Raw genomic sequence first — 14,818 nt, 5'->3', positions numbered from 1 at the left:
AACCCTACTTTGTCAAGATTCATGACATATGGTATAATCCCAATTAAGTAATTTTCAGTTCTGGGTTGTAACACTGCAAACTATGGGAAAGTTCAGGAAGGGATGAATAATTATGCAAGGCACTATACATTTGAATTAGAAACCATGTGAATGACCCTCAGTGGTCTTCACTGAAACAAAATTAAGCATCCTTTAAGATCATAAACATAATGATTTCCTCATATCAATCAGCTGGTAACATCTGGGTTCTGCCACATGGCTCATATGTTGTAGTTAGATATAAGATGCTCAGCTAAGGTTAAGCATCAATAAGAAAACAAATAGAACTATAACTCTAATTCTCTGTACAGTTATTGTCCCCACCTGAGTTGTGTAAAAGAAGACCTGGCTTATTGCATTGTGGTGCTCATGGGCTTTTTGGAAATATGAATAGCTTTAATTAAACGCCACTTGCATTGCCATCTGGCCTTTTGGAACCAGATCCTCAAATGCAGCATGGAGAAAGCGTTATTTTCCTACAGCTTTCCTTTTTCACTTCCTTAATCTGTTTGTGAGGCAAAGCATCTAGAAACCATACTAGAAAAGCCCTTTTACTTATGCTTATTACATTAAAATGTTTATTCTCATAAAAATGTCACATATAAATAAATAAACATGGAAATATAGTATATATGGAAATATAGTATATCTAATATTTATGCATGCTGTAACATGCTCAATATAATATCAGGGGAATACTTGGAAAGAAAGAAGGAAGAAAATGTGGATACATATTAATAACTATACTAATTATGATGATGCCTCTGAGCAAGACATTTAAAAAAGCTTAAAAGTAGCTTTTCAAAATTTATTGGCACCATTTTTTGTGGGTTCACTTCTCAGACCGCATGACATCTGACATGTTCTGTTTAAATAATAAGCTTCAATGAAGAAAACTGAGCAGTGGCCAGAAATGACAAAGTTTCTGAGTTCACAGAGGATCTTATGCTGGGTTATTGTACCCTTGAGAAGGTTATGGTTCTCTGCGCCATATGCTTGGCCAGGCAACTCCAAATCCCCCACTGAAAAATTCAGCAGATTTTTTTCCCCTTTTTGTTGGGGTCACAATGACAAAGATCTGTAGAGGCCAAGGACCATAAAGTTAAAACTGTACCCTTGAAAAGGGAAGCGAGAAAAATATGTAGGAGAGCATGTGCATGAGCTCACCATAGAGACTGAGAGAGAGAGAGAGAGAGAAAGACAGACAGACAGACAGACAGAGATGCAAGGAAAGAGTGTAAACTAACTTGAACTAATATGTACCATTTTGGTCTGCACGAGGAAAAGTTGTTACCTGTGTGTGTGTGTGTGTGTGTGTGTGTGTGTGTGTGATGTAGATCCATCCTTTTCACAGCAGGGTCTCCTCATTAGAGAGACTCTCTGTTCCTTTCCTGACCTTAATCTTGCAATTCTCTCTCTCTCTCTCTCACACACACACACACACACACACATCTAAACCCTAACACACAAGTCACACAACTCAACAGGATCTTAATTACATGCATCTTCCAAACATATAATGAGCACAATTACAGAGGTTTACAATTTCCAGCTTTCAAGTGATGGCATTTCAACCATCTCCTGTGTGTGTGTGTGTGTGTGTGTGTGAGAGAGAGAGAGAGAGAGAGAGAGAGAGAGTGGGAGAGAGAGCCATAGGGGCTGACTATAGTTTAATAGACTTTTTTTTAACTTATTCATCAAAGTTGCGTGGACTTGAGCATAGATCTGATTGCATAGAATGACATCTAAACAAATCTCCATGCCATTTAAGAATGCCATCAAAATCCTTTGAGTGCAACTGCATGGAATCAAGCTCATGCAAACTAACCCCTTATTTAAATAAACTCATATGCAATATCATATGCATCCAACAACCCATTTTATTCTCATCTACATTTAATGTCGATAAAACATGCCTTTATTTCTGCAGATTATGCATATAGTGATCCAATAAAATGAAAGCATTCAACAGGCAATCCAAGATCTGTGGACGATCTCAGGATGGAAAGTGCTGTCCAAGGTTGGAGAAAAAAAAATAACACATAGAAGGGGGAAGAATAAATTTCATTGAACCTGAGTTACAGGATATTTTTAGTGGTTGCTAAAAAAAAAAAAAAGGCATGAAACCATGCTCTATATTTCTTATTTATGCTGTTTTCTAACCATAATTGGGTAAAAAATCAAAATATTCTACCTACAGTGAAGTGAATGTTACTTATTGTAAAGTTTTCATTTATTTTAGAACATATATTTGGTTGGATTAACAGAAGTCAGATTTAATTAAAGCTTTACTTAGAAATGTGTGTGAGTTTCTATCCTGACCAAAAAATCCAAAACAAACAAACAAAAAAAACCCCTGCTTATTTTGCATAAAGAAAACATGGAAGGAAATTAACTGAACACGATGAATATGAATACAATATAAAATCAGACCTGGCATAAGTTCATATTGAATAGCTTGAATAGCCAGTCTGTCCAAGACTCTGCATCTAGGTCAGCATGCTGTGGTGCCTCTTATAAATAAATGCACACATTACGGAGCATTAATAGAGCTAATAATGATACACATCTGTGCCTTCTGATTCACAGTTATAAATCACCTGATACCACTAATCATGTTATATTTTAGTTCAAGTTTTCTACATGCAAAATTGTGACCATTGTTCCAATATAGGTTATGCATGTGATACTTGTTTTGTAGATTTAACTGCAAATTAAGTTGTTAAAATGGCAGGCTCAAATTTTCACACACTGCAGACAGATTTTACTGTCAGATTTGACTCAACTTGAAAATATAACATTCTTGTTAAGAAACATTACAGGATCAGATTTACAGTAAGAGTCAAAAGTTTGGGCACCCCTGCTCATTCATACAGTGGTGCTTGAAATTTTGTGAACCCTTTAGAATTTTCTATATTTCTGCATAAATATGACCTAAAACATCATCAGATGTTCACACATGTCCTAAAAGTAGATAAAGAGAACCCAGTTAAACAAATGAGACAAAAATATTATACTTGGTCATTTATTTATTGAGGAAATTGATCCAATATTACATATCTGTGAGTGGCAAAAGTATGTGAACCTCTAGGATTAGCAGTTAATTTGAAGATGAAATTAGAGAGGTGTTTTCAATCAATGCGATGACAATCAGGTGTGAGTGGGCACCCTGTTTTATTTAAAGAACAGGGATCTATCAAAGTCTGATCTTCACAGCACATGTTTGTGGAAGTGTATCATGGCACAAACAAAGGAGATTTCTGAGGACCTCAGAAAAAGCGTTGTTGATGCTCATCAGGCTGGAAAAGGTTACAAAACCATCTCTAAAGAGTTTGGACTTCACCAATCCACAGTCAGACAGATTGTGTACAAACGGAGGAAATTCAAGACCATTATTACCCTCCCCAGGAGTGGTTGACCAACAAAGATCACTCCAAGAGCAAGGCGTGTAATAGTCGGAGAGGTCACAAAAGATCCCAGGGTAACTTCTAAGCAACTGAAGGCCTCTCTCACATTGGCTAATGTTAATGTTCATGAGTCCATCATCAGGAGAACACTGAACAACAATGGTGTGCATGGCAGGGTTGCAAGGAGAAAGCCACTGCTCTCCAAAAAGAACATTGCTGCTTGTCTGCAGTTTGCTAAAGATCATGTGGACAAGCCAGAAGGCTATTGGAAAAATGTTTTGTGGACTGATGAGACCAAAATAGAACTTTTTGGTTTAAATGAGAAGCATTATGTTTGGAGAAAGGAAAACACTACATTCCAGTATAAGAACCTTATCCCGTCTGTGAAACATGGTGGTGGTAGTATCATGGTTTGGGCCTGTTTTGCTGCATCTGGGCCAGGATGGCTTGCCATCATTGATGGAACAATGAATTCTGAATTATACCAGCGAATTCTAAAGGAAAATATCAGGACATCTGTTCATGAACTGAATCTCAAGAGAAAGTGGGTCATGCAGCAAGATAACAACCCTAAGAACACAAGTTGTTCTACCAAAGAATGATTAAAGAAGAATAAAGTTAATGTTTTGGAATGGCTAAGTCAAAGTCCTGACCTTAATCCAATCAAAATGTTGTGGAGGGACCTGAAGCGAGCAGTTCATGCAAGGAAACCCACCAACATCCCAGAGTTGAAGCTGTTCTGTATGTTGGAAAGGGCTAAAATTCCTCCACGCCAGTGTGCATGACTGATCAACAGTTACCAGAAACGTTTAGTTGCAGTTATTGCTGCACAAGGGTGTCACACCAGATACTGAAAGCAAAGGTTCACATACTTTTGCCACTCACAGATATGTAATATTGGATTATTTTCCTCCATAAATAAATGACCAAGTATAATATTTTTGTCTCATTTGTTTAAGTCTGTTCTCTTTATCTACTTTTAGGACTTGTGTGAAAATCTGATGTTGTTTTAGGTCATATTTATGCAGAAATATAGAAAATTCGAAAGGGTTCACAAACTTTCAAGCACCACTGTAAGTATTTCTGTATTTTGACTATTTTCTACATTGTAAAACAACACTGAAGATATCAAAAGTATTAAATAACATATGGATTATATGTGGAACTTGAAGGGCACTCAGTAGAGTGCATACCTCAAGCCACACATTATCAAAATCAAATCACTTTAACCTAAGATAATCCTAAAGCTGTACAGCAAAGTTCATCAAAATTATTTCACTAATTTTTGAGTTACATTTGGAACAGTCAAAAAAAATCCGGGATCCACATACATATCAAGATTTGCCTAAAAATCTAATCAATTGTTTCTTGGCCCGTGGCCCACCTTTCCTCAAAATTTAATCAAAATCCATTCATTACTTTGAGTTATGTTGGGAAAAGTCAAACAAACACACAAATGAAGGTGAAAACATAACCTCTTATAACAAAATTGTTGGAGGTAATTATGTGGTTAAAAAATAAAAAGACAAAATTTGTTTAATATTTTAGATTCTTCAAAGTAGCCAGCATTGACCTTGATGACGCTTTGCACACTAATGGCATCATGTTACCCAGCTTCATTATATTATATTATATTATATTAGATTAGATTAGATTAGATTAGATTAGATTAGATTAGATTAGATTAGATTAGATTAGATTAGATTCACTTTATTCATCCCACATCGGGGAAATTCACATGTTACAGTAGCAAGAAAATGTCAAACAGATAACAAATAAAACTGAAATAAAAATTAGACAAATGAAGGATTAAATACAGAGGGCTATTTGCATTATCTACTGTGAAAAAGTATCGAAAAATTGCCTTATTGAGAGGCTCGGAAAAATTGCACATTACAGGTAGACTCTGTATATATACACACATATATACATAAATAATATATATATATAAGTATGTACAAAAATAGTTGAGGGCCTATATTATTGTACATAATAATTGCATCGATGAGAGATGGCAGAGGTAGTAGTGGTGAAGTAGTGCAAATTAAACGACAAACAGGTTATTGGTGCTACGTTACAAGTTGTGGATGTTATACAGTCTGACAGCAGTAGGTATGAATGATCTGCGGTATCTCTCCTTCTTACACCATGGGTGTAGCACTCTACTACTAAAAGAGCTGCTTAAAGCCCCCACAGCCTCATGTAGGGGGTGAGAGGGGTTATCCATGATTGAGGTCAGCTTGGCTAACATCCTCCTCTCACCCACCACCTCAATGGAGTCCAGAGGACAGTCCAAGACTGGGGTAGTTACCTGGAATGCTTTTCAATTAACAGGTGTGTCTCGTCAAAAGTTAATTAGTGGAATTTCTTGCCTTTTTCATACATTTGAGATCAAATAGTAAATAATAAAAATACAATAAATAATCCCATTTCACAGGACTATTATATCAATTATACCAATTAATCCCTATTATGTCAAGAACTGCTCAACTAAGGAAAGAGAAATGACATCCATCATTACTTTAAGACCTGAAGTGTCTTTTTATTCATTGTTATATTCATTTATTCATATCCTCCTGAACTAAAGTGAATCAAACTCCAGCAAATGGACTCTTTAGCACCACCAAGGTTCTGACTCCTAAAAAAAAAAAGACCTGGGAAATTATACTATAGAATAAAACTTTCTTTGAGAATACTGTCTTAGAAACCATCTAGCGAGAGAACAAATGCTACAAAAATGACACTTCCTTTTCACAATGGTATCCTGTTATAGATATGATTTTAAACATACGTACAGGCTAAAAGGATCAAATGGTCAGATGGAATTAGTGGAAATGTTTTAACAGTGTGTGTCTAGTAAATTGGGATGAGTATGTATTTCATGATGACTGTAGATATGGATAATACTTCTCAGTTAGTAACTTAATTGGTAGAATGATTGGTTCTTTCAACAATGATAATATTGTTAATATGTTATGCCTGATTTGAACATGTAGAGAATGTCATTAAGTAATCAGTTACATTTAATGTCATAAATTATTTGAAATGGTCCATTACTAGCCTAGCAAAATCAGTGCATCAGTTTATAAAAATATTAGCATTTTTTTAAAAATAATTTTATTGTCCTTGCAAGCTGTGTAATGGATGAGGTAACCTGGGTTTCAACAGAAGCATGTTTGACTTATATTTTCCTAGATTTATACTGTGCTTGGTAAACGGTAGAAAAACTACTCCTGTTATCTCGCTTACAAACCAGGGTTCTACTGGGCAGGTCACAACAGGCCTGGCCAACTACACCTTATTGAGACTCCTGGTTAAATCATTTCATTTCAAACCATGTGTGTCAAGGAAGGAGGTGTGATAATACTGTGTGTACCTTGTACTGAGAAAAAAAAATCAAGTTTCAGCTTCTAACAATATTGACTGTGTAAGTTATTGCCAACTATGTACTGAATTAAACATGCTCCTTTTCCATTCAACCTTTGGCTTTTGTTCAGTCCCCCCCCCCCCCCCCCCCACACACACACTTGCACTTCTCCCGGTATTTCATCTGAACTTTACATACATACAAACACACCCACTTCCTTCTAAAGACTGGGTATAGTGGGGTGAGCAGATTCTTATTTATTAGAAAACCTATACATCTGTTTGCCTGTTTCTGACCTTGAAAGTTCATAAATGATAAAAGAAATGGAAAATGGAGACAGACAGATTTAGTATAGGGTGACTGTGAGATAGTGGGAAGAGAGAAGACAGAAGAAAGTATGCATCTATATACTGTATCTAGAAACATACTTTCATATATATTTGCAATAAAGACAATTCCAATCCTGTTTTTATATTATAACTAATTAATACTAAGGAGAACCTCTATAAATTTATAGTTTATATTTTAACAGTAAGATTATGCATCAGAGAGAATGTACTCAGCAGTTACATTGACTGAATGACCTTACATGTAAAGTAAATTTTGCATCATAAGTTCAAGTCAGTTTCTTAGCACGAGTTAAACATTTGAGCTTTAAAGTTAAATATTTAAGATATACATTATATGCAAGCTTTTCCCCTTCATATTCTCCTATTTTTCTCTAATCTACCACTCTGTTATTGATCCTCCTCTGCTCAATTACTTTAAGCCCAATCTGAATTGTAGGAGGATTGTAATTGCTGCAAATTTGGCCTGGCATTGTTTGAGTGTGAGCCGAAATATTGCCCAGAGGACAAATCTCTATATCTTACACACAGACTAGGTTAACACAATTTTCCCCTGCCAAGCCCATTTAATCTACATTTAGGCCAGTGTTCTCCAAAAGCCAAGGTTACAAATCAAATTCTCCTCTTTTCACCAACAGCACACTTTAATTCCTCCTCATCATGGGGAGACACTAACATCTTTTGGCCTTAAAACACACCTGGATAAAAAGAAGGCCTTGAGAAATTATTTATGGAGTAAGTTCAATTATCAGTTATTGAGGACAATAAAGCCTTTGGTAATGTAAGACATTCTTTCCTCTCTAGTAATAATATGAAGCATTTTGATGAACAGATAAAAGTAGTGCATAAGAGGTCTGCATTGTAAAGAAAATGGTAGACTGACTTCAAACAAAAAATAATGTGTTACTATTAAAGTATCTGATGTCACCAGGATAGCTTTAGCAAACAGACCTTTTGCTGCATACCAGACTGAGAACAATGGTCCTACTGACAGTGTCAGAAATGTCACTGGCCTGAGCATTTAAAAAAAGAAAAGCTGGCAGGCAATGTCAATGAGAGATCAGCTTCTAATTTAAGTGATAAAACACAACATACCTAAGTAATATCATTTCATCTCTTTTGAAAGCCTTGAACTAAACTCAGCACTGATTCCAGAACAACAAACCGTTTGCAGAGACAATGGACTTACTGTGCATCTGTATCAAATGGGCACATTTGACACAACAGACTGTGACAGATATATTAGTTGGAGCTATACTAGTTGCATGCTTGACAAGTTTGAAACAATTTTCTACAATCTTGGTTTTAAAAAAATGCTATAAAAATTGTATTTATTTATTTATTTGTTTGTTTGTTTAATAACTGTACCCTGCCACCTAGAGTGGTCTGGTTTTGAGTCTGCTTCCTCTCAAGGTTTCTTCCTTATGTCCTATCAGGAAGTTTTCCCTTTCCACTGTTTCCTCTGGCTTAGTTATTCTGGATCTATATCTTCATCTGGATCTCTGTAAAGCTGCTGTGTGTTTTGTTAAAGGTACTTTAAAAAATATTTGAATCAAATGTATTAGTCTTTTAATTGATTTATTTAGCTTTGTCTAAGATTTCAGTCAAACCATAAATGAGTCAAAGACTAAATAAGCTCTGAACTTGTTAAAGCAGATTTCTGCTAAATTTTAATACAGCTACCTTGATGATGTACAGACGCTAACATGACAGCTGACAAGGCCAGTACACGTTTTAGCTTGCAAACAAAATACAGTGATAAGCGGGGAAAAAAAGGCACAAGTATGGACGTACAAAGCCCCATTGTATCAAATGTCTGTGTACTTACTGTATATGAGCTCAGGTGTTGTACTTCTGCTAGCTTTCCCGAGGTTAATGTTCATTTTATTACCCCAGAGATCTGGCCTCCCTCATTTTATTCAATCTTTCCTGGTGGTGTGTGTGTCTCGCCACATTCGTTGGGGTCTCATTTGTCACCGAAAATCTGATTGAGCTCTTTTTTTTTAGGCTTTGGCTTATCTTTTTGTGTTTGCCCCTACCATTTTCCATATGCTCTGCCTCACCGACACTGCCATCCGGCGTGGTCCTCTCATAGGCATCCTCAGGGAGGGGGAGGGCTCCAAGCCGGGGGCCTGTGGAGCTCTTGCTGCTCGGCGTCTCCGACTCGTCAAGGCCGCTGTCGTAGCAGCTCTGCAGAGAGCCCTGGTGAGGGTCCTGGGGCTGGCTCACCACCGAGAACGTCACTCGGCGGAATGGCTATAAGAGAACAGAGTGCTGCGAGTCACTGGACTGAGGAGCTCCAAGATGCAAGGAAGGTTTATTTTATTTAAGGAAGAAGAGCGTATTCTGGGGTGTCTTGCTGGATCTTAACTTGCTTAAATTATTTTAGGGTTTAATCCTAAATAATAGGTCTCAACCTCAAGCCTTGAGGGGTCAGTAAATGCAAGGTTGTTTATTTGTTTATTTATTTATCTATTTAATTTTACTTCCTACAGTTAAGGAAGGGCATCATTTGAACATTTCAAGCCTCTGTAATTAAAACACCAAATTTGTGCTTAATAGAAGGCCATAGTGAAAACCTGTGTACATACTAGCCCTTCAGGTCTTGAGTTTGAAACCTCTGGCCTATATAATTACACAAGTAAATGTACTATCTAGGCTGTTTCCTGACACAGCACTGCACTTTGGGAGCTCTGCGGAAGGAAGATTAATGTTGACCAGTTTACTAAAGTAGCAAAAAGGATGGGGGAAGAAAAAAAACTACAATATTAATGACTTATGCAGTAATTGTCACATGTAAGGGTCTTGGGAATATGAGTTGAAAACTCTCAGGATTAAGTAGACATGCCACGCTTGGTGTAGAGGTGTTAAATATAGCTGGGGAGGTCTGAAGGACGCTCAGGTCTCCTTGCATGGTTTACTTTATAACAAAAACAGGACACGGGGAGTGGATAGGATCTCAGGGGGAAGATAGGATGGAATACATTGCTACAGGCAAATAAACAAGTGGTATGTTCATGAGCACATATACACACATGTATAGACACACATATTCGTGCAAATACATAGAGCATTATAAAGAAAACATGGTCTCACAGGAATAAATGTATGGAAGTGCATCGATCACCCCCACCCCACACAGACAAAAACATAAGGACAATGTATAAACTGATAAAGCAGCAGCTTATATAAACTATTTTGGCTGAGAGCTTTACAAAAAGTTTAGTTTTTTTTTCCTTGCTTTCACTAGTCTCCACTATCATATTGTGTTCCATCAATTCAAAACTCAGCAGGTTGCCTCGGCTCAAGAAACATGGTAAAGAAAAGAGATGATGAGATGGAGTAGCGTCAGGCATGCACAATCCTTTCCACTCCTCTCCAGAACCACAGAGGAATAACTGGAAGAAAAAGAACAGCCCTCGATATCTATTCGCCACAGGACCTACCGCTAAAATAAGTTATATATAAGCATGGGTAAAGAAGAATCCTGGTCATCTTTTTCAGCTTTCCAGTAAAATAATGCAAGAGGTTCACCCTTGATAAACAAACAAGTTGATACAAGTGCAGATGTATGTAGGTGGACAAGTTGGGCAAGATGAGTGTGATAATGCTTTGTTGATGCTCTTGTAGGCTGCAGTCAAGGACTTCCACAGAGGCACCATGTGGCTGACTCACAATGACTGAAAGAGAGAGCTGCTTAAGGATTTTAGACTTGTATTATACGGTCAGTTGACTCAGAGAAGAAACAAGAAACATACAGAGAGAGAGAGATTCATCTGCAGAGAGAAAATTAAATTCTGATGCTTTAATGAGTACTATTGTAGCCTTGTAATTAAACTACTGACTCTTGCACATGTTGGAAGAATCGAAATGAAAAGTGGTCCTGCGGTCCTCTGTCTTTTTTCTTTCACCCCCCCAATCTCTGTGTCACTCTTTTAGAATCACTTACCAAACGGGCAAAAATACTCTAATAATTACACACACCTTCATCTTCTCTCTTTCTTTATTTCTCACCCTCACATACACAAAACACCAATGCACATACTCATCAGTGATAAGAAGACCAAGCACTGACTATAATAAATAAATAAATAAAAAGGTGTTGACTCATCCCACAAAAGAGGGCAGCATTACAGTAGGGATAGAGAGAATTGTTCTTTGAATATCTGTTTGTTTGATTGAAAATAAATGGTACAACTGTATGCAACACTGTATATGAACATGAAAACTGTCCAGTAAATGAGTGAAGTAGCAAATGTAATATATTAATCAAATCCTAATGGCCTGGTGGTCGTTTTTTAGTGCCTTGCGGTTTGCCCACCTCTCTCCCGTCTCTCTGTCCTGTCACTCCTGCTTTCCAGAATATTAAAGGTGACAGAGTGCCATCATTCATTCTTGGCAACATTTCCTCCTCCTTCTTTTTCACTCACTGCATCTCTGACGGAGTGCTATGATGCTCCTCATTATTCCAAATTGAGCCTCTGATTTGACATGTCACTACAACCTTGGCATTTGTATTCTAATAAATTAGGAGTGGAAAAGCAAAGGAGTGTGTATAGGTTAGCTATGGAGGTGGACACACACACACAAAAATGTCATCTTACTCAGTTCACTAATGACACATAAATCTCGTTCATCACTTCTTTCTCATGACCCCTCTCACACCCACACACATGCACACTCATGCAGTGTCATTGGTTGATGTCGTGATAGCAGTGCACCATCTTTGTTATTACCGTATGTCATTCATAGATGATTATGGTTCACAAGCATCATTCCAGCATCATCTTAGCAACACTTCAAGCCTATAATATTTAACAGGCCTCTTAAAAGCTAGACACACAGTTGCCTCTGGATTTGCAAGGTATGGTGATTTATCATTTACCATCCTCATGACTCAGTGATGCAGCAAAATTATTTGGCAATGATGTTTCCATGTAATTACAATAATTGAAATGAATATTACTTTGATTAAATGAATATTCACTGGAGTAGTCAATTGTTGCACAATTAAACAGAAGCCTGTAGGGGGGTATTGCTGAAAAAAAAAATACATATGTTTAGTATGTATTAAATCACCAATTTCTTTTAGCTTGAGCTCTCTAACTCTCTTTTTTTCTCTTTTTCAATCTCAAAGGTAATGGCAAAAGTAATCAAACTATCGATATTCAGATTTAAATTATCCTCAAATTAATCTGACTTTAGAAAAATCACCAAAGTATAGAGGGAGATCCAGATCCATTGGAGGAACAATTTTATACAGAATAAATGGGTAATAGGAAGTGGATGATGGATTTTGACAAAGCGCAGGAGCATATGAAGATGGTGAAATGGTGAAAATTGACTTTAGAAAGTGAAGAAGGAAGAAATTAATTCACTGACTTCATCTGGTGTAATGGATGTCTCTTAATGGCACATATTTTTTCAACGGCATTACGTCTCCTACAAATTTCAGAGCACATGTATTACATCCATCATTTAAAATCATGATTTGGTTTCTTGGGGTGTCTGTTCTGACAAACACCCCAGAATCATTGGGGAATGAGAACCTCAAAAACAGCAATTTCACAGAAGTTCCTGAATTTGTAATTGAAAAGGTGAACACCCAAATGAAACAAACTTCCAACAAGTTAATGAATTCCTTTCTCTTGTCCTTTAAATGTTTTACTGTGGTGGTCTTTCCTTTGCACCCTGCTGTGATGTGGCACAGCTATGACCCTCTCGACAGAATGTCTACCTGTCTTAAGGATATATAGGTTCATTAGATGACGTGTACACACACACACACACACACACACACAAAGACACACACGGCACGCATCCAAGTAAATGCCATCCACACACGACCCCCTCAAGGGATGGAGGGCTCAGAATGTGTTTAGAGAATGCATGGATTTCACTTCCATTTAGGATCTCTGTCTCTCTCTTTCTGTCTTTCCCTTTCTCTCTCTAAGTGATTGAGTGCTGCCGGTATGACAGGCATGGCTGATTGAATGTTGCAGTCATTTATGTAAAGGCTAAATGTGACCAGAGGATCTTTGACAGATCCATGACTGCTTTCTTAAACCTAAGCAGAACCACATGAACATCTTACAGAAAGGTCTGTCTCTAATCTACTGCCTGGCGCCTAACTCATGGTCCTAGAGCCTTTCCTCATCGATCTTATTTTCATCTCACTGTTATTGGTAGCAGACCATCGGTTGTCAGCTAAATTTTATTAATGCCTCTTTAAAATAAATAAATTAATAATAATAATAATAATAATAATAATAATAATAATTTAAAGAGGGCGGCACGGTGGTGTAGTGGTTAGCGCTGTCGCCTCACAGCAAGAAGGTCCTGGGTTCGAGCCCCGGGGCCGGCGAGGGCCTTTCTGTGTGGAGTTTGCATGTTCTCCCCGTGTCCGCGTGGGTTTCCTCCGGGTGCTCCGGTTTCCCCCACAGTCCAAAGACATGCAGGTTAGGTTAACTGGTGACTCTAAATTGACCGTAGGTGTGAATGTGAGTGTGAATGGTTGTCTGTGTCTATGTGTCAGCCCTGTGATGACCTGGCGACTTGTCCAGGGTGTACCCCGCCTTTCGCCCATAGTCAGCTGGGATAGGCTCCAGCTTGCCTGCGACCCTGTAGAAGGATAAAGCGGCTAGAGATAATGAATGAATGAATGAATGATAATTTAAAGACACCAAATACAATAGGGACACCACAGGACCCCAGGCAACTATCAGAAAGGGTGAGAGGCAATTTCAGGTATGTAACTGAAATTGAACAGATAATACATTGTAAACTGTTACTAATGCAGATATAAATAGAGGCAAAATATTTCTTTGTGAAGGGCACACTCTATTGAAAACTGCATTGATCTTTTACTTTGTGTCCGTGTGTGTGTGTGTCCATGGACAGTAGACCTGTGCCTGTGACCCAGGACATGCAATGATTCAAGCAATGAAAGAAAACATAAACTCTGAGACTTTAGTGTAATTCTTCAACCAAGCGGAGAAGAGAGGAAATGAGGAGATGAAGCAGAAAAGTACAGGAGGAAGAAATAAAAATCTAATGCTGCTAACAGATGCCCCATGATACAACAGACTTTACTTTTAAATGGAGAGAGAGAGAGAGAGAGAGAGAGAGAGAGTATGCCAAAGGAAAAATGAGAAGGAGAGCAGGAGGATGTACAGCAGACACTGGAACACCACTGCCAGTGGTAGCACATGTAATTAACTAGCTCTGTTCAAAGTTTCATAAGGAACCCAAGAGTGACCCAGACAAGATTATCTGATCTAGAATATACATAAGGAAACAGATAATCAAATCCCCAAACTCTAATCAACACTAGATTTTATTAGACACATTAGAGATTGACAACAGATATGGTCTATTTTCTAAAACTGACAAGCCATTTCACAAGGAAAGTGATTGAACTTAGGTTGAAACTGTCCTTTGGCTCCAAAAAGCAGAGGTCAGATTACACTTTAGTGTTGCTGTACACTGAGGTAATACAATATTCCTTTGAGAATGAAGTCTAGACTTTGGCAACAGGAGAATGATCACAAGCTAAACATGGGGAATGTACTCAGAAGCATAAAAAGTTTGAAGTGGTTTTGCTTAGAAAAAAATGAGAAAAAGGCTGAAAGCTGTGTGTTAATCTACAATTTGCTTTA

At 37.6% G+C, this 14,818-nt stretch overlaps 1 protein-coding gene across 4 annotated transcripts in view; it reads right to left on the bottom strand.

The window, feature by feature from the left end:
* Positions 1–14,818, bottom strand: part of pcdh7b (protocadherin 7b) — a 246,058-nt gene that overhangs the window by 107,234 nt on the left and 124,006 nt on the right. For 2 of the 4 annotated variants that reach the window (XM_060916553.1, XM_060916636.1), the window contains exon 2: positions 9,224–9,416. The exons of 1 other annotated variant lie outside the window; for it this stretch is intronic. In XM_060916553.1, coding sequence (XP_060772536.1) covers positions 9,224–9,416 — 193 coding nt within the window. Of the gene's footprint in view, positions 1–9,199; positions 9,417–14,818 lie in introns of all 4 variants that reach the window. One more of the 4 variants, XM_060916460.1, reaches the window with a different exon arrangement.

This window comes from Neoarius graeffei, chromosome 1 (genome assembly GCF_027579695.1).
Source record: "Neoarius graeffei isolate fNeoGra1 chromosome 1, fNeoGra1.pri, whole genome shotgun sequence".
NCBI lineage: Eukaryota > Metazoa > Chordata > Actinopteri > Siluriformes > Ariidae > Neoarius > Neoarius graeffei.
The sequence above is the reverse complement of the archived record's forward strand: the minus strand, read 5'-3'. Positions and strand labels throughout refer to the sequence as shown.